Genomic DNA, 24955 nt, shown 5'->3' with positions numbered 1-24955 from the left:
TGGAATCAGACCTAATCTCCAGGGGGCAATGACCAATATGTGCTGACCATGCTATTCTCTACACTTGACTTACATCATGCCATAGTCCATCATTGTATTTCTCCTGGCTCCTAATCTTCAGTTTCTTGTGACCAACATTAAACATGAAGACCAAGCGGCCATGAGCCAGGAACAGAGTCATGAAATCATTCTCTTCCTGATCTGAGACATAGAAAATCATCCCATGTGAGGAACGGGTTTTCAGACGAATGGAAAACTGAGATCTGTAAGAGAAGCCACCATATGTAAAGTGAGACTCAGAATAATATTTTAAAATGAAGTTTCAAAGTAATACAGTCCAAGACAGAACTGCCATTCTATCTAGTCCAAAGAGCTTCATTCTAATTGTCCCTGACTGATAAATTTATCGGGTAGGCATGGTTACTTCAAAACTGCAAACTCTTTCTAGGTCTATTGTAGAAGCTTCAGGCCCAGGGGACCCCATGCACGTACATCTTTACTTTTCTCTAGAGGTCTGTTACACGTTTAACAAAGTCTTGTCTTGTTTGTGGACCTTATGGTGTCTTGCTTTGAAAATTAGTGTGATGGCTAATCTTGGTTGTCAATTTGACTATGTCTGGAATGAACTAAAACCCAAGCACCTGGGTGCACCTGTGAGGGATTTTTCTTAACTGGATTATTTGAGATGGGAAGACCCACCACAAATCTGGATCTTTCGAGGTCATTTAAACCATAAATCTGGGCCACCCCTTCTGGAGGCTGCTGATACAACGAGACATGCAAGAAGGAAGCTTTTGTTTGTTTGCTTGCCCTCAGTTTTCCTGGAAAGTTCATCATCTACCCTGCTGCTGAGGTCTTCCTTTGTTGATATGAGAGCCTACTTCTTTGGGACTGTGACATAGATCAAAGACCACTGAGACAATTAGCCTCATGGCTGGGACAATTACTGGGTTCTGTGCCTTTCTGTTGGGAGACAGCCATTATTTTACTAGCCAGACCACAGCCTGTAAGTCACTCTAACAAATCCTCTTCTTATCCATATGTATTCATCCTATCAGTTCTGGTTCGTTCAATCAGTGGTTCTCAACACTCTTAATGCTGTGACCCTGTAATACAGTTCCTCAGTTGTGTGACCTCCAAACCGTAAGATTATTTTTGTTGGTACTTCATAACTGTAATTTTGCTACTGTTATGAATCATAATGTAAGCATCTGTTTTTTGACTGTCTTGGTGACCCCTGTGAAAGGGTCCTTCTACCCTCAAAGGGTCTTGACCCACAGGTTGAGAACCACTGCTCTAGAGAATCCTATCTAAGAAAATCAGGAAACACCAAAAACAAACATGTTAACTTATCTCTGAGACTAAGTAGCCACGAGTAATTAACATGCATAGAGACAATTTCACAGAAATATTGCTCATATACTACATAAATCACAGACAAAGGTCCCTCCCAGTGGAAGAGTATAGAGTCTATTCTATAGGCAAATATCACATGTCAAAAACAGACATGGGGTGGGGGTGTTGTGGAAATGTGTGTGTGTGTGAAGAAACCTGCCTAGAACTTTAGCTCCAAGTGTGGGTAAGACATGCTTATTAAGACTCCTTCGTGAAGAATAGGAAAACATGGATTCTGCCTGTTGGGTACATAAACATTATGAAAATGAATCCTTAATAACACGGAGTTGGGCTGGAGAGATGGCTCAGAGTTTAAGAGCACTGACTGCTCTTCCAGAGGTCCTGAGTTCAATTCCCAGCAACCACATGGTGGCTCACAACCATCTGTTATGAGATCTGGTGCCCTCTTCTGGTGTGAGATATACGTGGAAGCAGAATGGTGTATACATAATAAATAAATAAAATCTTAAAAAAATAACACGGAGTCATAAGTAACAGTGTGTGAGGCAGCTGGAGGGCCGCAGATGTGCAGGAACAGTGCATTTTTTGTGTCTCTTGATCTCTAGAAGTTTGGGCACATTCTTATTCATAATCTGAATGCAATTTATGTGGGAGAGGGAAGGTGGTATTAAGTCAGCTGATGGGCCATTTGGCACTGCCTGTGGTTAAGATGCCTCTTCTTTGGGCAACCTTGGTAAATCTAAGAATGCTATTTTATGTGCTGTCCACTTGGAGAGAAAGTGTGAGCACAATTTCATGAAAGCAGGAATCATGTGTTGTTTAGTATATAGTTACACACACACACACACACACACACACACACACCAGAATTAAGAAGACATAGAAAGGAAAGAAAGGGAAGGTAGAAGAAAGGTGCCCCATGACAAACAAGGATGGAGCATGGCATGAAGCTTCTAGAAGGACAATGCACTCCTTTACTTTTCACCAAAATCTTCTTGCACGTGCTCAAACTCTTGGCGGCTGTTGGCTGTGCCTCCATATTGATAGGCATGTTCTATCGTTCTGGGGCTGTTGGTGAGGTGGCACTGAGAGTCTCTGTGAGTCTTCCTTTCTAGAAACTTCAGGCCAACAGGATCCCACGAAGGTTCATCCTTATTTTTCTCTCCCTGTAGGAAACAAGTGAAATGGAGAGATGAAAGTGTTGCAACTAGCAACAAAATTTAAAATGCAATGTCTTTATCTTTAATAAGAATACAAAATTAGCCAACTGGCTATTTCTGGTGAGTTTTCTATTCATGAAATAGCAGGCTATTTTTCCTTCTAGCACTATAAACAAGCGACAGCAACCAGTAACCACACAGCATGTCAGCAGACCCAGAGTTCTAGTCTGTGATTGTAAAACAGCATGCAAGCACAGCTTTAGAGATAACTGCCCTGTCACTCAAACTAAATGCATATCTTAAATAATAGTGGTCAAGGGAAAAGTTCGCAATAAAATAACCTTGAGAGAATCAACCAATAAAATTTTCACATAGCTGCGATGTCACATTAACACACAGTATTATTTATATATGCTGTGTAAAAAGTTAAGATATTGGGGCTGGAGAGATGGGTTAGTGGTTGAGAGCACTGGTTTTACTTCCAGAAGCCCTGGATTTGGTGCCCAGTACCCACACGGCAGCTCACAGCAGTCATTAGCTCCAGTTCCAAGAGATCTGATGACTTCTTCTGATCTCCTGGGGCACCAGATATGTACATGGTACACAGACATGCATGCAGTCAGACTCATACATATAAAATAAATAAATCTTAAAAAATCTTGAAAATATTTAAGGCTATTTTTTGGCGACAGGCTATATAAAGAAATTTTGTGTGACAGAATCACTATAGAACAGCATTATAAAATATAGTTCTTTCTTTTGATGATTTGTTGTGCCTTTCAAATTGTCCTTCTGGTGCTACAATGCAGTGTTGTGAACCTATTGGCTAATACTTAATGATTATTTAGTGTTTATTTCTGAGGCAAAGTAAAAGCATAAACAAAATCAAGTAAGTAATAATTTATTCACTACTCAAGCAAACATTTATTGGACAGGTAGAGGTGGGGATGAAATAAATCAATGGGGGTGCTGGATGGTAGGCATTCTGTGGGTGCTATGTGGTGGGGACTAGAAAGGTGAGAGATGACTGTGATAACCAGTTTAGAGAAACAGGTCTATAAAAAGAAACTGGGCATCGGGGTGGTGACAGAGAGAAAGGTCTTTAGATGAGCTGGAGGTAGAGTTTTGCTTTTAGGCAATGAGGAGCCACACAGGTTTTAAAGCAGGGAGTGGCTGGATCTGATCCATTCAGGATGCTGGCAGGAGAAAAGTTTGGCATCAGGGAGAGCCTGGCAAGATGTTCAGTATCATTTCCCCTCTCCTGAACTCCTGCTGAAATGTCAGACCTACACACATTTAAACAAGCAAACAAACAAACAACTCCAAGGTTGTTCTGCGAATCTAAAGGTTTTCTACCAGCAGAACAAAGGGTGCAGGGTTTCTGGAAACTCCACGCTGATTTAAAGAGTAGCATATAACTCTTAATCTCATGAGTAAAGAAACTTATAAAAGACTCAGTGCTCTTTCTGCAACTGTCCTCGGAACCCAGGTGTGGTGCGAGGCTAATTGAGGGCAGATGGCTGTACCAGGGCTGGTCCCAGGACAGCTCCTCTTCCAAGGAGTCTGGCAGTGGAGTCAGTCTCACAGTGGGGGCAGAGTTGGAGAAAGGGAGATGGGGGCTCAAAGACGAACAGTGTCCTAAAGGAAAGCCTAGCAGATTCCAGCTTCTCCCTCCTTCCCTCACAGTGTTCACAGGATCCAGTGACTCGCTGCTGGAGGCAAGGCTTCCCTTCTGATGGAGGAAACTCACATAATTATCTTTAGTTTGGGGTCCACACTCTGACCTACACATAATTATCATAGTCTTATGGTAATTAGCCAAGAATGACCAGAAGTGAGGCTGCGGAGAGTTTCTAATACAGATTAAGAAGTTTCTCCCAAGCCCTAGCTATATTCTGGACTTGTCAGAACCTTAGCCTGCTTGTCTCACCGAGGAGGGCCTGAAAGAGATGCTTTGCATAAGGCTTGGAAAATGAAAGGGGTTAGGAGTTATGGATTTCCCCCAGTTCCTCCTGTTTTAGTGGAAGAAGTGATCTCACTCCTTCACAATCAGTTAAAGAACTAAACTGGACTCCCAGGCTGAGCAAGCATAGGACTACATGGACCATGACTGCATCAACTGACCAGCCTTTCTCTGTGTCAGTGGGGGCTTTATAGAATGGCTAGAAGAGTTTGGTATTTCTTCTCTGCTGCAAAACTGAATGACCTCTAATATCTTCCTGTCTGACAACCAAATACTCTAAATTTTCTGGCATATATGTTCTTGATAATGATGAAATGACCAGTTATAACTGAATTACTTACTGCTATACAATGAAGACATTCAGCTCTCTGTCTCAGTGGGCACATGTGTGGGAATTCTCGGGGAACTTTGTAAGACTTTGCCAGGGTGATTTCTTTCTTTGAGAGTATAAGTTACAATCATACTAGTGGTGTCAACTTTAATTCATCACCATTTTATGTGAGCCGAATAACAGCAAAGAGAAAGGAGGCAATTGTGATCAGGACAAGGGGATTTCTCATGCAGTCCAAGAGAGGACATAGCAGAGTGGGGTCCTAAACAGGAAGCGGGGGACTGGACAGAATCTTCTCTTCTGGCTTTTATTCTTTCTAGAAGGCTCCTTTCTGTGTACACGGCTGACACAGTGCTCAAAGTCTTACAGGATTTGTAGCTAGCACAGGCTCTGGGTTCCTTCCCAGGGAGGAGGATTTCCTAGTCCTGCTCAGTTCAGGAGCTACATACTGGTCTGATTGCCTATATCCAGGGATGTTGGTGTCACAGGACCTACAGGGTGGGTAGGGAGTCAGTTCTCAGAAAAAAGTCGTTGGCCAGATACCCACAGTGGACTCTATAAATGAAAATTTCCCAGTTCATCTTAAAGCATATCTTAAAACTCTGAAATAACTTTAAGCCTGGAACATAGTTTTTAAAGACATGTATTCTCAAGGACCTATGGGGAAATACAAAATCAGTTCTACCTCTTTGGAAACATGATTTGTCTTAATCCAGTAATTCTATCTCTTGGAATCTAATCTAAAAATTTATTCAGTTGTGCATTCAGAGGAAGTGACTGTGAAAATAAATAATTATAATCCAAACCCTTTAATGCAGCCTTGATGAAAATTCAAACCAGGGCTGGGTGTGGTGGCACATGCCTTTAATCTCAGCACTTTTGGTAAGAAGAGGCAGGCAGATCTCTGTGAGTCCAAGGTCAGTCAGGGCTACATAGAGAAACCATGCCTCAAACAAATAAACATACATACATACATACATACATACATACATACATACATACATACATACATTTAAAACAGAGGTGGCAAGGTTTTCTTGGTAGCTATTGAAGACACATCTTCATAAACTACATGAAGCTTTGTAGTTATACTTTATCCTGTATGGGAAAAGAAACAACCAAAAATGGCAAAAATATGGATAGTACTGGTAGGCAAAAATATGGATAGCAGATAGGTAGGCTGTGGTACTGAATAGGCAGCCTGGGTAGGTCTCACTGCGTAGATGAGAGGTTCCTACAGCGGGGCAGAGGAAAAATTGTGCAAATAGCTGAGAAAAGAGTGGAAATGGAGACACTGAATAAAGATTTTTAAGGTGGGGGCTGATGCTGCCAGTTTTGGTAATGGGCTGGTGGGGTGGGGAGTCAGTGAGGCAAGCAAGTGAAAGAGATGGGCAGAGTGAAAGGGTGTTGGTCACACAGGACCTATCGGGAACTGGAGGAACTTGGGCTTTTCCTCTGAGTGCACTGGCGATGGAGGCACTTTGGTTAGAGGAGTGCCTGGTATGGTTTTTACATACGTGAGGGTCTGGATACCGTGTCAAGAACAGATGGTAAGGGGACAAAGTAGAAGCAAGGAGCCCTGTTTGGAAGCTGTTGCAGTAGCAGGAACATAGACAGATTATTGCTAAAACTGCACCAAGAAGGAGATAAGGAGTATTAGACTGAGAGAATGGGGATGAACTGGGGCTTTCATTTGTCACAGAACAAAATAACAGTGCATGAGAAAATCAGAGCAACAGTGGTCAGAGATGAAACTTTACAGCTCAGTGTTTATCAAAGGAGCAGTTCATATCCACCTGTGCATGGAGGGAGAGGAACACAAACGTCGAGAAGGAAAAATAAACTTTAATGATTTTCATGACTATGACAAAGGCTCAAAATTATTCCTGAAAGTAGATTATAGTAGATCGCTATAGTGCTAAACACTAAACATGAGTGCTCTTGTGTGCGCCCACGCGTGCGCATGCACACACACACACACACACACACACACACACACACACACACACACACACACACACTGTTAAGAGCAGCGATAGTTGATCACCTTTAATGAAAAGCCACTAGAAGTAGGATTAAACATCTGAGGGCAAGCCCATGCAGCATGATCAGAAGCTGGGGCTTCTGATGCTGCGAGAAACCTCTTTCAGGTGGGCACACGTGTCAGTGAGAGCAGGCTCTACAAAGCGATGGTGTCTCAGCTGTAAGTGCAGAGCACCGGGGCAACGGTGAATTCCACAGTGTTAGCTGTTACCTGTTTATTTGATTTAGGCTTTGAGGAATTTCGTCCTTTCTTGTGAAGGAGGAGCAATGGCGCCGACTCAATGGGACACTCATAAAGTGAAGTGTGGACCTTTTCAGAGTATCTCTGGAAATCTTCTACTTCCACATCTCTGTCCAACCTGTATGCGTCAGAGGGAAGGTCACCCGAAAATGCTCATCCATAAGCACACAATGAAAACTGTGGCAGACATCCATGGTGGTGGAAATGTCTGAGTGTGTGTGTGTGTGAGTGTGTGTGTGTATGTGTGTGTGTGTGTGTGTGTGTGTGTGTGTGTGTGTACATCAGAGTTTGTGTGTTAGACCCTTGTCTGTCTTAACACGAATCCTACAGATATCATTCAGTCAACTGACAATACTTTCTGGCATTCCACATTCAGACTGACAGATGGCAGACTGACAGATGGCTTTTCCCTTGTCCTCTGGATGATTCGGGCCATGCCTGTGTTTCTTTGCCTGTGTTTAGCGTCTCTTTTGCTTGTTCGTGTATCTCCACAGTCTCTCTTAAGGACTTAGATCAGGGGCTTTGTTTAAAGTCAGGCATTAAATTAAGAAGGCCTTAATCTTTGAACAAGGATTTTGGTATGCTTATCTGTAGTTTATTATTAAAATGCAGCACAAAATAATTGTATCATATTTATATAGCTTGTTATATACCAGGTACTATACAAGGCACCTTAATATATACTGTCTCATAAATTTGTGACAAGCCTACCAAGCAGGCACCCTTGTTATCTGTGTTTTGCAGGTGAAGAAGTGAAGGCTTGCTTAGTATAGCAATACAGGAATTAAAGGGCAAGAGACTTAACAATCCCAAGTAAGTCAGTTGCTCAAGCACAGGAACTTTTAATTACTATCTGCTAAGGATTTTAAATTTCATAATTATCAATTTTACTAATGTAAACATTTCACTACTGTATTCATTGCTATCAATTAGGCACATTCGCCAATAAAAAATAGTATACCTGGTAAAGTAGGCATTGCTTATGCATCCGGTGAAATTAGCATATTGGGGACTGATGGGTGAGCCACCAAAATAGAACTTCTTCTCACTTGTTTGAGGCTGTTCCGCTTTTGCTTTTGCAGGATTCTTGCTCCCGAGTTGGCTTTTGTCTACTACCAGTTCATATCTGCAAGGGAAAGAGTCTTTACATACAGCACATTTTTCCCAAACACTGCTTTTCACCAGACAGGCAGGTTTTCTCATGGGGTGGAAATGAACTTCTCCTTAATGAAAAGACAGATTCCTCAGGAGGCCCAGGAGGAAATGGCTAAATACACCTGTGTGCAAGAAGGGCTCTTCAAACAGAGGTTGGAATTGAAATTTCCATGGTGAGAGGCTTTTTAGGGAGAATCAGAGCACACTGCTGGCAGTCATCACATTTATTCAAGGCCAGTTTCATTGCACAGCACACTGGGGTTAATCATTAGAAACAGAGTGTGCAGAAACTGCACCACCATTTACTTTTGATGGGGATGTTCTATACAGGGAGACAGGGCAACAGCAGTCTTCAACAGAGGTTTATGTCTCATTTCAAAACATTTTGTTTTATGAGAAAGAAATTCAGTAATATATATATTTTAAAGATGAAGTTAGCACTTTTAAAATGCGGTCATAAATGTAACATCCTTTACTGTTTAGATTCAAAATCTAAACACAACCAGTATTTGCTGAACCTCTTCTATGTGCAACAAGCCATGCTCTATTCACCAAGTAGCATAAGTACACACCGGCAGTGTGTGCCGCCAGCGCAGAGATGAAAACTGACCTTTTTATTGACACCCCCTCCCCAACCAAAGAGTCTGCATTTGTTAATCAAGTTTCTGATGGTTTCTTTGGTATCTCTTGAAAATGAGAACACTAGAAAAGCAATGACATGGCCTAGGAGCCACAGCAGGTGTGACAGAAGCACACCCTGCAAATTAAGATCCTGGTGGGAAGTACAGGGAGCGAGGAGCTATACCTTATGGGTGAGATGGAGGCAATGACGAAGTGCGATAGACCATCATGGTACTGCTTGTCTGCTGACTTAACTTTTGTGCCCTTTACATCCATGACGACAGTCCCATTGTCCAGTGAAATGGAAAACACGTCAGACTGAAATGCAAGCACATGTATTGAAGTAGGCATCTGAGGCTGGAAAACGTGGTTTCAAAACCCACCTGATGGTATTACTGAAAGGAACACATGTGTGCAGAAAATTTGCCAGTAGGATGATTTCTGTGACTAGCAATGACGAAACACTTTTGCCTATGTTAATGCTGCTCATGAAAGTAGACATGGTTCAGGGCTGACTCAGTAGGTAAAAGTGCTTGCCCTGAAAGCCTGATGACCTGAATTTAGAACCTCAAAATCCGTGTAAAAACCAGATCCAGGAGCATGCTTCTGCAATGCAGTACTAGGTTAGGGAGATGGGAAACGTAGGTAGGAGCATTGCAGAGCTGGCGTACACATGGAAGAGGCAAGAGGGTGTGTGTGTGTGTGTGTGTGTGTGTGTGTGTGTGTGTGAGAGAGAGAGAGAGAGAGAGAGAGAGAGAGAGAGAGAGAGAGAGAGAGAGAGAGAGAGAGAGAACCTGCTGCCTCAAAACGAGGTGAGGAAGGTGAGAACTGAGGCCTAAGAGTTGTGCTTTGACCTCAACACATGGTAGGGATATACTTGTAGTCTGTCTGTCTGTCTGTCTGTCTGTCTGTCTGTCTGTCTGTCTGTCTCTCTCTCTCTCTCTCTCTCTCTCTCTCACACACACACACACACACACACACACACACCACACCAACACACACACACACACACACACACACACACACACACACACACACACACACACACACACACACATTTCAATGGGAAAAAAAGGTACTCCTATATTTTGAACTGATTTGGTGGTTACGTCATGCCAAGAGATGGCTTAGTCTCAATGACTTTCCTAACCTAAGCATGTCTACAATAGCAGTCTTATGTACCCCTTTGAAAGAGAACATGTCAGCCTCCTGGAGGATAGTTGAAGAGGCTGGAGTTAATTCACTAGTATGGTTTTTAAACACTTCACATATTTGATACATTGAGATAGAAGAGGCCTTTCAATAAGCAGAAATTATTTCTTTTCTGAATGTGCTTGCTGCTTATTTTAAAATAGTGGTAGATGATAATGTTGTTTCCCTTTCCTTACATATACACCAACTTCTAAAGTCAGCTCTCAGTCCACAAGGTCTACGAACTGCATACAAAAACAGTTGACTGTGACAGCAAATTATTTAGTGAACCAGGCTAATTGGAGCCAAGCTTTGAGGGTAAAAGTTCTACAAAACACTTTCTGTAAATTCTCCCAGATGCTATTGACTTCAATTCCATTGAAAGCACAAGTGACAGAGCTGGGGATACAGCAGTCTACAAGGAGCTTGTTGTACAAGCATGAGGACCCCATTTGATCCCCAGAACCATGCGAAGAGCTGGGCACGCATGGTGGCACACACTTGTGACCCCAGCCCTGGGGAAATGGAGACTGGTAGATTTATGGGGCTCACTGGTCACATTGCCGGTGAGAAACTCCTTCTCAAAAACAAAACAAGCCCAAGGTGGATGGCACTTGAGAAAGAATGACGCCTGAGGTTGTCCTCTGGCCTCAACATGCACAAGTACATGTGTATACATGCACACGTTAACTCTCCCAATATACACAAGCATAAGAAATACATTTTAAAAATATGACAGATACAGATAACTACAAAAAGCAAAATTTGCTTTCAAGAATTATAATATAGTCAGAGTTGTATCAGCTGAATCTTAGCTTTGCCAAACCTACAGATCTTATTTTCACAGCAATGAAGACTGAATCAGGGCTCCACATGTTAGGGCAGCTCTCTATCACTGAGCCACACACCCTGCCCTTTATTTTTGACATAACTTTGTAAGCTGAGCTTGAGTATTCTGTTGTAAATCCAAAGGCAAACAAGAGTGTAACTTCTTTCTAGTTTATAAATTAAATCACAAATGTGTTTGTTTTTGTATGCAGAAGCTATTGTTATTACAGTGACATGGATGCTTTTGGCAGCTTGTGGATATATGTGGCTTCTTTCATAAAGCAATATCCTAAAATGTTTAAGACAAAATACACATGAATAGGAAGGAGATCTAGTACATTGAAATATTGCTCTCAAAATGGTAAAAAAGGAATTTGTGATATATGGTAATATTCTTCCTTATAAAGACATTAAATAATAATTAAATAGATCTGGTAGCTTCTATGTTTTTTGAAATTAGTAGAAATGAACAGATATTACATTGGCCAGCAGCATTGTACTTAATATGTCTCTGTGTGTTACTTGGACTCACACAGTGGCAGTGGGGCATGGGTGCTTGGTGGAAAGACTTATTGTTATAGAGAGGGAGTATAAAGACTGTAGGAGCCAGAGGTTTGGGAAGTCTGGAATCAAAGTGTCATCTACACTCATGAGCTCATGGCACCTGAGATTGTCTGAAAAGGACCTGTGAAACATCAAGCCAGTCAACATTCTAGCATGAGAGGAAGGAATTTGTGAACCGCATCCCAACTGCGAGGTGTGGTCTGTTGATGGCTTCTCCAGGAGGAAGTCAGTTTTCTTTCATGGTATGGCCTCTGGTAGGTCAACAATGTTCCTTATACCCAGGAGTACATGGGTGGTTTTATATATATTAAAAAGAAGACACCAGTTGGGGGTGGGGAGGGAGGTGGGATGAGGCAAGAGGAGTTAGGGGAAGGAACGTGTGTGTGTGTGTGTGTGTGTGTGTGTGTGTGTGTGTGTATGTGTGACTATGTTCAAATGGATTGTATAACATTCTCAAAGAATTAATAAGACATTATAGTTAAAATATATGTATTGCATATTTAACATCTGAGAGTCTCTGTGTATTTGTGAGTCAAAATCTGAATCAAAATCCACTGTTAACACACATAAAACTTGTTTCTGATAGACAAAACAGCTACTCAAAGTACTTACCCCTGAAGCATAGTAGAACAGTAACCCATTTGGCTGTAATGTTCGGAAATTGAAACCTCCTTCGAAGCCATCAAAGAAAGATATTTTCTGAGTTGAAGCAATAAAACTCTGCCCATTGAAGTATGCTCTGCGAGATATCTGTATGAAAAAAGGTAAACATAGTGTTTTTGGTAATTATGGAACCTTTATGCCAGTTTTCACATACAAAGAGCCTTGCCTGCTGTGTAAGCAGGTTGTGTTTGTTTGCTGTAATTCAGGCTTGCTAGCTTTCCTTCTGTGTTCCTATTGCAGCTGGGTTTCAGCTTTCCCATTTCTCACACCCGAGTGACCAATAGCATTTGAGCAGCCTCTCTGGGCTTTGGATGCCCGACATCCACTGGAAACTGGAGCAGCTGCACAGGTGACAGGAGAGTCCCACAAGCCCGTCTAGTTTAATGAGTTTCTTTCTCCTGGCAGCAGAGAGGAACCCGGAGAAGCATCAAAGGATTGATCTAGCTATAGAAAGCGCTATGTTTACCCAAGATAAAGCTCTCGACGGAATGGTACTTACCAGGGAGTCTTCTGGGCATCCATAACCAACGCCTAGGGTTTCTGTCTGTTCCAATAAATTGAAATCTTTCTTTTGGAACTGGAAACCCTTCATGCATCCCCTGAAGTTGATATCTAGGGGAAGATGTGCTCTTAGGGTCCTGGAAAAGAAAAACAGTCTTCACTGGCTCAGCGGTGTTGATGATTTGCATATACATAAACATATACATATATGTATACATACACATATATATACACACATACATACATACACATACACATACACATACACACACATACACATAAACATATACATATACATACATACAAATCTCAGAGCTGTGCTTACTTACAAGCACAGTCACTTTAAAACCTAGTTTCATGCTTTTTCTCATATGCATACAGCTGTGCCAAATCTTTGTGTGTAGTAGACTTTGCTCCAAGTCAAGACAACTCGTTACTTCTTTATAGTTTTCAAAGAATTTTAGAGTATCAATTGCTATCTTTATAACAATTAAGATGGAAATGCTGGTATTTTTAATAGAGTCTTGAGACTGAATCGATGTCTTACAGATAAATAAGTACCCTGCTATTGGAAATTTTATAGAAATTAGAAAAGCAAGTTATTCTCTTACATCGTAACTACCAAGTTAGGATTTGAATTTGGGTTTTCAGACATCTACTAATGGGTTTGACCTCATTTGTAGCATATTCTAATGAAGGAAAGCTAGAGGTGGGTCTTAGAGAATGTCAGACTGCTGAGTCCCAGGGCCTATGGAGGTCTACACCAGATGGGTTCCTAGAGCTGAAAGGAGACATGAGCACAAGCCCCCACCCCTAACCTGGAAGCTATCTCCAGTTGACAGCCACTTGCAAGTGAAAATTAGTTTTCTTCAAATGAGTCCCACTGAAGAAACAGACCACTATTAAGGGAAGGCCCCACATCCAGGAGTAGATGGACAACACAAAATTAATTCAACAACATCTTTGGAGATCCTTTGCTCCATAATGTTAAGTCAGGGCACTCAAAAACAAAGCAAAGCAAAACAAACAAAAACCTTTACAGATGCTTGTGTGTATGTATCATGGTTTCCTACTGTGTGATTTTTAGGGGATTCCTGTGTGTGCCAACATGTGTATCTGCATCTATATGTGTTTCTTGTGTTTTTTATTTGGTTCTTTTTCTTGTTTGGTTGTTTTGTCCTATTCTGATTTGTTTTGGTTTTAACTTTTTATTTTATTGTTATTCCTTAGAAGCCTGTTAGAACTGTTTTCTAACAAGAGACATAAAGGGTGTGGATCTGGATGGGAATGGAGGTGGGGAGGAGTAGGTAGAGGAGAGAAACTAGAATCAGAATATATTGCATGAAAAAATCCAGTTTCATTAAAAAGTGAAAATAAGACCGTATATCTGATCAGGGATGGTGCTCTCGTTCAGTGCTCTGGTCTTAGTCCCTGACTTGCTCTGTATGTAGGAGGCGCCCAAGAACATGCCGTGTTGCTACTGAATGAATGCTAAGTTTGTGTGGGCCAGATCACAGTGGGTTAACTATGCTGAGGATGAATGGCTCTGCTGTGTTCTTCCCTCACAGCTCAGGGGAGTGTGCTTCCTAGCAGGCAGACATAGTGGTCAAAGGTCCCACAGGACCTGAAGAGGGTGTTTGGTTTCAAAAATCTTGGGAAGCCTTCTTTAAGTTGATATTTTGCAACACAAAAAGGATTTAACTCACGGTAAATGAGAACTTTATAACAATTGGAGTCTTAATATACACACACATATATGTGTATATTGCCTTCTGAGGTAATCATTCATACAGCACTAAATTTACTCAGCAGTTTGAATGCTAATAGAGAAGGGTGTTTATGTTGGATGACATGTGGATCCCATCATCAGCTCTCATTTGAGATGGGGTTTAGTTTCCTTTTAAACACGGGGGCCTGTCTTCAGAGCAGTCAAAACTTTAGGAAAGTAAGTGGCTTTGTGTCTAAAGCTTCCCAGGTTACTCTAACAGAGCCACTATACAGGGTTATCTCAAAGTTGCTTTTAAGCTTCAAGGATCTCTGCTTCTGTGGACTTATTTATTTTGAGATTTATTTATTTCTATGTCATATGTATGGGTATTTTGCCTGTATGTCTATGCACCATGTGTGTGGCTCATGGAGGCCAGAAGAGGGTATTGGATCCCCTTGGAACTGGAGTTACAGATGGTTGTGAGCGGCCATGTGGGTGTGGGGAATCAAATCCAGGCTTTCTGGAAGAGCAGCCAGTGCTCTTATCCACGGAGCCATCTCTCCAGCTCCGTTTCTAAGAATTAGAAACAGAGTAAGGGCTGACTTTCCAAATACACCAGGACCATGTGTCAGTGCACACAAACCACCACCTCTTGTATACCCTCAAGAATGTACCTATTGCCAGATACTACTGAAGAGTTCAAAATAAGTTCAAAGACTAAATCAAAAGTAAATGTACACATGCTGTTTCATCTTCACATGACACGTTACACTCTTCTCTTCTTGAGAAACACTGCAGGAGACAGTGTTCTAAAAGTAATGTTATATTAATGAAATATGCAAATTACACACATGAGATGCTGATTTAAGGAGGTCAAAGGGCTGGCTGTAGGGGCCTGCAGGTCCATGGATATGTTTGTCTATACCTGTGCAGGTGTGTAAAAGTGGTGAGCAAGGATCCTTAACCCTGCCATCAGACCTCTCCTGGGTATTGAGTATTCATTATTATTTGTTATGTAATAAAAGAGCTCACCTGGAGTGTAACACTTCTTGGGGAGCACCTCCAATGTAGATGTCTGTGAAAGGTATTTTCTTCTTTTCATTGTCCATGCTCTTGACATGTCGTCTGTCAACCACCAAAATCATTTTCTTGTCATTGTGGTAAATGATTGAGATCTGGAAGAAAGAATGTATCGTAAGCTTGTTTAACAGTCAGGTTTCTTAAAGACAATTTTAAAGTATTTTATTTATCCTATCCTGGTTTTAACCACCTGTGTTCTTGTTTGTTCCCAAGATAGGGAATAAATTTTCCCTTTTACTCACAGATATAAAACTATGGCTTTTATGTCATATAAATGAGAAGTTTATATTTCCTGGGGGAAGATTCCTTTTTGGGAGAGGAACTGGCCCAGGCAAAATTTTTCCTGTTATTTTTTGTTTGTTTGTTTGTTTGTTTTCTGCTGTCTCTCCTGAGGAGCAAAGAACTTATAAGCATCTACCTTCTTTACAAAACTAAGAAAAAGCATGGTTAAGGCATCATTGATTAAAAAACTGAACATATTTAAAAAGGTTATACAATTTGTTAAGTTTGGACATATGAAAACACCCACTATTTCACCAGTCCAATCAAATTAACAATATCTAATACTTTGTGGGCTCTCTCTCCCTCCCTCTCTCTCTCTCTCTCTCTCCCTCCCTCCCTCTCTTTCTCTCTCTCCCTCCCTCCCTCTCTTTCTCCCTCTCTCTCTCTCTCTCTCTCTCTCTCTCTCTCTCTCTCTCTCTCTCTCTCTCTCTCTCTCTCTGTGTAACACACATATTATGAGATATACCCTCTTAACCAAAATTATTTTCTTTTGTGGTGCTGGTAATGGATCCCAGGTCTCATGTGGGTGCATGAATGTGTATGACGATACCTGCACAAGCGTTTACAATAGCAAGCTTATCACTGCTCCACCACTGAACTACATATCCAGCAACAAATTCTAATAATTGGTATTTGTAATGGCGCTATATGTTATTCAGAAGATCTCTAAAATTTACTCATCTTCCATAATAAAAACTTTCTACACATTGGGCAACTCCTCATTTTCCATTCCCTCTACCTCCTGGGCAGCACTGCCATATGCTTAAGCAGGTGTTTTCTGAATTGTAGAGTGCACGCTACAAAGGTGTCAGTTTGGGTACCATTTCTGCATTCTTTTGAATTACTGGATTTACATAAATAAATATGGAATTATTGTTTAAAAGACAGTGAGCAGTTCTGGTGAATCTACAAAATGCTAGTCAGACAAACAGATGAGTTCTTCTGTTGAAACACATCCTTAGGCAGCTTCTGGGCATTGAACTAGAAAGAGAAGAGTAGCTTGCTAGCAACTGCATTTGGGTTCAACTTTTATATAACTTATTAAATTACAAAATTAAAGTAGTTGAAGATGTAGATGAAGAGTGTTTTCAATAGATTATAATGTGGTTTAAGACTAATGGACATGCTTTTGGGATCCTCTTCATGAGAAAAATCGCTGGTATTTCTAATTCCAGAGAACAAGTTGATGAGAAAATTCTCTATTTATTTATATAACCTCCTTACCTTATATTAATGAGTCTCAATAAGTAATAAGGGCTCTGTATCTGCATTCTAGCATGCTCAACACACACATGCAGTATTTTGTTGGTCTGCCATTATATGGAATCATTTTAGATTAACAAGAGACTTTTGATCAATGAACCCTTTTTAATGAAATGTGACTATTTCATTAGAAATTTCAATGTGTGTTTTCCTGGGGCACATCAATTGCTCTTCAACTATGAATGTACTAATTTACTCTCTTTCCTACTGCATTTGGCCACCTGGTCTATGTGTCAAACCCCAAACCCACCCAAAGTACAATGACTGTACCTCATGGTATTTTGCATCATTAATCTGGGCTTTTTTCAATGTGTCTTCAAGATGCATAGGGCCGTTGCTGAATCCAAAGTCATAGAACACATGTAGATAGCCATTGCGCATTTCTAGGCTGAAAAACATGCTCTGTAGAGAGAAAGAAACTCTAAGATGGGCATCCACTGTTATGAAAGCAGAGTCGAGTTTTAGCTGAATTTGAGAAATGATATTTACATTCTTTATTAATGGAATTCCTTGAGGATTGGTCCCATGAAATTCTTGTAATAAGTAAAATGACAATTATGTCCCCATCAGCACTCATTTCTTACATATTACTAAATGCACTAATATTTTGTAAGATTTAAAATATGCATATTCTTTTGTTTTTATGTTTCTCTAGAAAACACTGCATGGAAAAATAAGTCACATTATTGACCTTAAATTCTCCAAGACAAAGTACCACATTTTTTCCAACTGTCTTGCTGTTAAGCAACTTTTGAAAATATAATAGCCTCAAAGGTGCAAGTGTATTCATTTAAGGATAAAAATTGGTAATACTGGAAAATCATTGCAAGGTAGGCTAAAGAGGTCTTCTAAAGTGCCAACACATATGGATATGGGAAAAAGAAGGTCATTTCTGTATTGTTTTGAGCCACTGGGTTTGCATAAGTGAAGAGGGAATTAGAATGAACTTGGGCCAGATGATGTTAGAAAACAGAAATAATTCAGCAGTTGCCAAATAACTTGTTGGCTGTGTTTTTCTCCTTTCAGAAGATGGTTCATAGGTACAAGAATTGAATGAATTTGAAAAATAAAGTATCGTGGTAAAGTCTTCATTCTACACAAAGTGATCTCTTCTTTGTGTATTTCTTGACATGGGAAACAATCCCTGAGGTTGGGGAAAATGGTTTTAACATTTATTTATGTTCATTAAAAAATATGAAATAGCTGGGCAGTGGTGGTGCATGTCTTTATTCCCAGCACTTGGGGGGTAGAGACAAGTGGACTTCTGAATTGGAGGCCAACCTGTTCTACAAAGTGAGTTCCAGGACAGCCAGGGCTACACAGAGAAACCCTGTCTTGAAAAAACAAAAACCAAACCAAACCAAAACAAAACAACCCTACCAGAAAAAAAAAAACCCAAACCCAAAACCTAACTGACATAGAAAGAAAGTGATCTTAAATATTAATTATTGACCCTGGGACTTCATTCCATGGTTGTAACAGATTTTCATAGGTTTCACATAGCTGGTGAGGCTTCCTGAATTGAAGGGCTCAAAGTGTCCTCTTTGGGTATTTTTGTGGGGGTTTATTGGTGATATGACTTAAAAATAGAATTTTGACAATCGTTTTATACTCAGATGTGGAGTGATGTGAAAATATTTTGGGACAGGTAGGTGTCTGCTGGTTACTTCCTATGAAGTTTTGGCAATACCGTCAACTTAAAAGACATTTTCTTTGTTATGAAATGTGCTGTTTTAAATTGTTGAACTTTATATGTGATGACAAATATCTTTAAGTAGCATGAACCTGGCTATTTCAAGAAACACAGTTGATATGTCAACTTAAGATAAAGGACATTGTAGCAATGGATGAGAAAGTAGCATGCTCTCTCTCTTTCCCTCCCTCCCTCCCTCTCTCCCTCCCTCCCTCCTCCCTCCCCTCCCTCCCTCCCTCCCTCCCTCCCTCCCTCCCTTCCCTCCCCTCCCCTCCCTCCCTTCCCCTTCCCTCCTCCCTGTCTTTCTCAGAAAGTATGGTGTAGATTAGTGATTGTTTGAAAACATTTTGGGGGGCACTTTTCTATTGTTAAATGATTTTGGTAATGAAAACAACATGAATGTAGTATCTATCAAAAACTCGCATATTGGAACTATTAGGTTCTAGAGAGGGGGAGAGAAAGGAGGGGACAGTGAAACCAAGAAAGGCGTATAAAGACAACCAAATGTCTGATTTGTGCATGTATGGAAATACCACAGTAAACCCTATTAGTTGGTACAGGTAGGTAGTGGGCTCTTTGTAAGCTCTCTAGCATCTCTTACATCTGTACTGCTGTTTCCATCTTTGAAATATATATTTATTTCTCAGCAGCAGTTTTCTATCTCCACAGAAAGTCACAGCACAACCGAATGACTGTGCCATCTGGTGGGAAGCTTCAGTTTCTGGTCATACTATTAAGTCATAGCTGTACTTTCATTTTTTTTTTTATGAGAAAGGATTTCTAATTTGTTTAAAAATCTTTCAAAGAAGACGTTTAGTGGCTGGCAGCAATTTTATTAACGTTTACAGGATAATATAGTATCTGATTTGAAGAACTGACATGAGGAGAGAAAATGGACCAGCCAAATAGCAGAGATTACCTGGGCCAGGTGGAGCATGAAATTTAATTCTATCTAGTTTTGAAGGCCAATAAAACAGTAATGGTAAAAACTGGGTTAGAATGTCATTCTTGGTCATTCATGAATTACTGTATCACAAAGTGTCAAAAAAGAAATTCAGAAACACTCAGCACATTTTATTATACCATTCTCACTAACATTGTTAGTATTAATAAGATATTTTTAGTGAGTTTAGGTTTCTGCATTATTAGTCAATGAGAATAAATTCCATTTTATTTGAATATTTAAAAATATTTATATTTAAATTTTTATTTCATATTTTGTTTTTATTATGAATTTGGGGTGTTTCATGACCTGCTTATGTCTGTGTTTGTCACATCTATATCACTTATAAAGGGAAATATCTTAATATAAACCAGCTCTTGGTGCTGAGGTTTTTCAAAGATTTTTAATTATGAAAGGGTAGACTTAATATGTATTGAAATTGAGGTGTGGAAAAGTTCATCTCAGGACTGCTTTTATTTAATGCTGTCATAACTTCCCTGCAAAAAAATAAATCTGATTTTCCTTTCTAAGCTAGATATTCATTTTGATGGCATGGCACACCCAACCTGGGAGGGGGCAGTTCCTGGAAAATGTAGAGCAGAGAGCAAAGGAAATAAAGGGAATAAGAAAGAAGGACTTGCACTTTTACTCACCCCGTTGACCATTAGAAGCACAAGGCCATTGTCAGCTGGTGTTCGAACTTCTATGTCGAAGCGAGTCACCTGACCAAATTTCCCTCTCCTTGTGATGTCCCTCACCACAGCGTAACTGGAGCCATCGAAGAAGTAGCTGGCAGCCCGACTCTGAGTAAAGGCCAGCTTATCCCTGAAATGGAACACAGGGTCACACGCATGTTACAGGTTTGGTTACACTTCTCAAGTGCGACCCTTGAACCCGTTTTTAGAACATCTTCCATTGTCCTGATGGCATGGAAATGAAGAGATAAAATATTTATAAATGAATCAAATGAACTGCTCTAAATGAATTTCTACTCGATCCTACACACTAGCATAATTGAAGTTTTCAAGGAAACCTCTGACCTTGGGACCCTAAATATATACATATGAAGAATTTTAATGCTGAGCATGCTCATCTGTGGCAGAGGAAAATGGAAGCATGTTATATAAGTCCAGCACTTACACAGCTTCACACATACTTTTCCCAAAGAAATGTTTAAGAACCTGTGCATTGACTCAATGCTTGTCCTGTCCACTGCTGGTGCCTGACTATTAAAAGCTCCTAACAGTCTCTTACCTGGCGCAGGGCACTGACTTGGACGGATCCATATTATAGATGTGCTTGAAGTTGTACAGACTGATCACATCATTATTCAGAGTGGCCAGCTCCAGGCAGCCTGAGTAGCTGGGCAGGTTTAAGCTGGCAGGGAGCTGTGCGACAGAGAAATAAAATCAATTACTTTGGTGATATATTATTTATGATTTATTAAACTTGCCTGAGGATTCAGAAAGCAAAGTCAGCCACAAGCCATAGAAGTCAGGCACACACCTTTAACCCCAGGACTCAGGATTAAGAGGTAGATGGATATCTGTTAGTTCAAGGCCACAATGACTACACGAAATTGATCCTGTGCTAAGAGAAACAGTTCCCACAAAGATGATCTCAGCACTTGGTATCACACGCCTTTAATCCCAGCACTAGAGAGGCATAAAAGATAGGAGCAGGGTCTTCTGTAGGCTCAGTTCCAGGATCCTCTCCAGTCACACCGAGGAGAAGTGTAAGGCTTGGTAAAGAGCTGGTGGATCGGCCCTTTCAGCCTGAGCTAAAGGTGGGAGACAGTGGCTGGCTGCTTTGCTTTTCTGACCTTCAGCTTGAAGTTTGAACCTTAGTTATCTGTCTCTGGGTCTTTTATTTTTCATGCTACAAATTATCCCATCATCATGTTTCATGCAGACACTGTGGAAGAGAATCAGAGGACGAACCCACTGACATGAATATCTCTCTGGACCAGAGTTTGCATCAGTATGGCAGACACACAGTGATTTGTCAGTTTCACATGTCTTAGTGCAGAACTGGTGTTTGTTGGGAATAGAATATATATGTTACATACCTTTAACAATGAATTCACAGTGAAAACCAAATGTCACACCAATTCTGTGAGGTGGGTATTCTTGGTCTCATACAAAGATAGAAGAATTCTCAAAAGAGGGTCATCGATGTGCCCACAACTGTAAGGCCTTTCCTTTCTCCAGCCTTCATCAGGTCTCATACTCTCCTTTAGGTCTTACTTTTTTCTCATCTCATATGTTTTATATTATGCTTGTATATTTCAGGTAACAGTATTTGAAACTGCCATGTGCAATGCTGAAATCTATATCCAAGCCAGTGGCATTCTAAGGTACAAACATTGCAGTAGCAGACAATACTAATTCTTACCTGGGAGTAATATTTATTACCTTTACAAAATAACATTAAGAAATGGCATTACAAAATTTCAATTTTTTGTGATGTATTTTTTGGTAATGACATCAATTACAAAATGACTTAGTTAATCTTCAAGTGTTAGCTGTAACTTGAAAGTATCAGACATTGAAAATATGGATTGTAGAGACCAGATTGAGACACCAGACTTATCGATTCTGGTCCAGTATTCTATCACCCATTGAACAGAGCTTTTAAAGTGGTATCCAACTCCCCCACCCCCAGTCATTTAGATTTATAGATTTATAAGAGAAACACAGCAGATTTGCACCAAGGCTGCCTAGCTTACCTTGAAGTTTGCAGGCACCCCACCAACGTAAAACACAGTGTCCTCGGGGGTCAGATCTAGCAAGGAGTCGTCGTCTGCAAACTCCCCCTTCTTTATAAACTTTTCTTCAGCTGTGCTACTGAGACTGGGCACTGTCAAGAACACCTTTCCGTGTTTCCCTACCCTGGTGAGAGAAAGGGTTGTCACTCACTTTAGCTTGGCAATTTGTAGAAAATACTTTCATTATGTCAAAATGTTAATGTCACTCCATTAAAAAAAAGACAACATGTGTTTGATTATATCATATTGCCCAGAATATCCACTACTGAAGGAAAGTAGAGACACAGACATCTTAATTTTAAAATTAATTAAGGTAGAACCATCAGGTATGCAGGTTGCTATGTAGAAGTGACCTCCCCCCCCCAGTATTTACATTTCACAGAGGTGTTTGGAAAGGAATATAGGAATAGTGGAAGAAAAGAAGTAAGATGAAAAAGAAAAAAATGCATATGACATCTACAAGAAGACACGCGCACACATGTGTGTGTGTGTGTGTGTTTTCAATAGATTTCTTAGGAAATGTGCACACAAGCCACTTGTCACACATTCACCTGCTGTGTGATATTTTGACCACATTCTGACAATAAAGCTTGCTTGGAGTCAGAAGGCAGAGTTTGCCACTAGCTGACCATTAACCATAGAGGTTTTGGAGGACTGAGGATGGATAGGAGGACAGGAAGGAGTAAGGTGGGGCCAAGAGAGGATCTCAGCCCTTTTGGATAGAGGAATGGAAGAGAAAGGAGGGACACTCATTCTTTTCTGATCTTTTAATACTAATATCATTACCTCCATATCTGATTGCCTATTTTATAAAAGAATAATTGATAAAGAATATTTGATAAAGAATATAATTTGAAAAAGAATAATTTGATAAATGCATCATTCACCTTACCTCTCAATCTTGACAATACTAAAGTAAGCAGGCCAGGAGCTGACAGGCTTGGAATCCAAAGGGATTTCCACATCTTTGGTCCCCAAATTATACACATATACCAGGTTATCATTTTTGATTGCGAGACCCATGTACTCTTTTTTGGCCTGAAATATCAAGATGCCACTTAAGTAAAATCGGTAAGTATAATCTACATAAATGATACTATCTGCTTCTTTTCTGCAAAACACAATCATAGATTGGAAGAGCTGCTGGATACAAGCAACTTCTGACTCGGATTACCACTCCAAGTTGCTGCGGGGCTGGCATCTGCTCTTGTTTTCTACGCTCGCTGGGCCTGAATCAGAGTGGGCGGTCCCTGTGATCGCTAAGTGCTTGTTACATTGGTGGAGGGTGAGGAGAGGGGGAACTACTGAAGGCTCACAGGAATGTGATGGTTGCCAGAAGTGTGCCAGCATTGTCAGGTTAGCGCAGGGATCATGTACCTTGACAAAACCAGTCCTTATGCATCTTTAAGCAGGATTCAGCATTGACAAACAAAGGCTATAGCTATTCCAAAGCGTTCAGATTCACTCAAGTTAGTGATGGGATGCTGCCAGGAAGCAATCCCAAAAATGTGGCCCCTACTCCTGGAATCCACTGCCTCTCGATCACAGCTTGTATCCTGCTTTTAAAATGATTTCTGGCCCTTATTATCACAGTGGAAATTTGTTTGCTTTTTCAACAGCTTTGTTCAAAGCGGAGGGCAGCACTATCTCCTTCAAATCCCCTAAAATGCTTACATTTTTGCTTCCGAGGTAGAGGACAAACTGATCTGCTATCCAGTTTCCAGCCTGCTCTGGCTGCTTTGCAGGAGGCCTCATGTACAAGCTGATGGACGTGAAGGCCTTCAGGTCATCCACACTGACTTTGGGGTGTACTTCAACAGCCGACCGGCCATCAAACATCATGGAGACCTGGATCTGGAAGTATAAAGTTCTTCCATTAAAAGAGCTCAGAAGAAAGGAGCAGAATGCTCTCCCACAGTTTCTGGAGGGACCTCCACTTGCCTCCATCCCGTTATTTACTTACACATTCTCTCTTAGAAAAAGAATTCGGGGCAGATCACAACCAATAGTTTTGGACTAAAATGGGCTGAAGAGAGTGCAAGAGCAAATGATGACCAAGTAAGATCCAAGGATGAGGATAGACATGACTCCACAGGGAACTATACACTCAGGTTGGTGAACTAAACAAGATGAAGGGACGCTTGGCTGGTCTTACACCTCACAGTGACTCTACAATGCACAGAATTAATTGTTTCAGAAAAGTATAACTCATCTTCGGTACTAAAGCTGCGGAGACCCCTTCTCCGAGGTCATAAGAGCAGTATAGAATAAAGCTGTATTCAGCATCCTGACCACACCCACATAGCCAGGGTCTAGACACAGCCCCTGACTTTCCCACCTGCCATTTCACTTAATAACTCGGCAACTCTAAGTTGGCCACTCAGTATTCTTTAGAAAGATGACATAATCAACAGGCTGTGAGGAAGAGAAATAAGGTGGTAACTGTAAAGTGTTTTCCAGCCCCTGCCTCTCTCCTAATAGTTGTATGAACTTCCTTAAGCCTTTTCCTGTGATGCTTCTCAGAAAGGTGAAGTATGATTTCAGCATATTTCTTAGAGGCCCACGATGACAGCTAGGAGCTGACTTGAGTTTCGAGAGATTT

The 24955-nt window shown here is 40.7% G+C and overlaps 1 protein-coding gene across 2 annotated transcripts in view; it reads right to left on the bottom strand.

The window, feature by feature from the left end:
- Lama4 (laminin subunit alpha 4) overlaps positions 1–24955 on the bottom strand; it is a 134892-nt gene that overhangs the window by 13692 nt on the left and 96245 nt on the right. For both annotated transcript variants that reach the window (XM_027402141.2, XM_027402140.2), the window contains exons 19-32: positions 24028–24207; positions 23246–23391; positions 22315–22477; positions 20841–20974; positions 20240–20411; positions 17221–17352; positions 15358–15500; positions 12616–12754; positions 12066–12203; positions 9055–9188; positions 8056–8220; positions 7065–7212; positions 2335–2522; positions 74–263 (exon numbers count right to left, since the gene is read on the bottom strand). In XM_027402141.2, coding sequence (XP_027257942.1) covers positions 74–263; positions 2335–2522; positions 7065–7212; positions 8056–8220; positions 9055–9188; positions 12066–12203; positions 12616–12754; positions 15358–15500; positions 17221–17352; positions 20240–20411; positions 20841–20974; positions 22315–22477; positions 23246–23391; positions 24028–24207 — 2172 coding nt within the window. The remainder of the gene's footprint in view (positions 1–73; positions 264–2334; positions 2523–7064; positions 7213–8055; positions 8221–9054; positions 9189–12065; positions 12204–12615; positions 12755–15357; positions 15501–17220; positions 17353–20239; positions 20412–20840; positions 20975–22314; positions 22478–23245; positions 23392–24027; positions 24208–24955) is intronic.

This window comes from Cricetulus griseus, chromosome 2 (genome assembly GCF_003668045.3).
Source record: "Cricetulus griseus strain 17A/GY chromosome 2, alternate assembly CriGri-PICRH-1.0, whole genome shotgun sequence".
Classification (NCBI taxonomy): Eukaryota; Metazoa; Chordata; class Mammalia; order Rodentia; family Cricetidae; genus Cricetulus; species Cricetulus griseus.
This window is presented reverse-complemented; position numbering and strand designations above follow the sequence as displayed.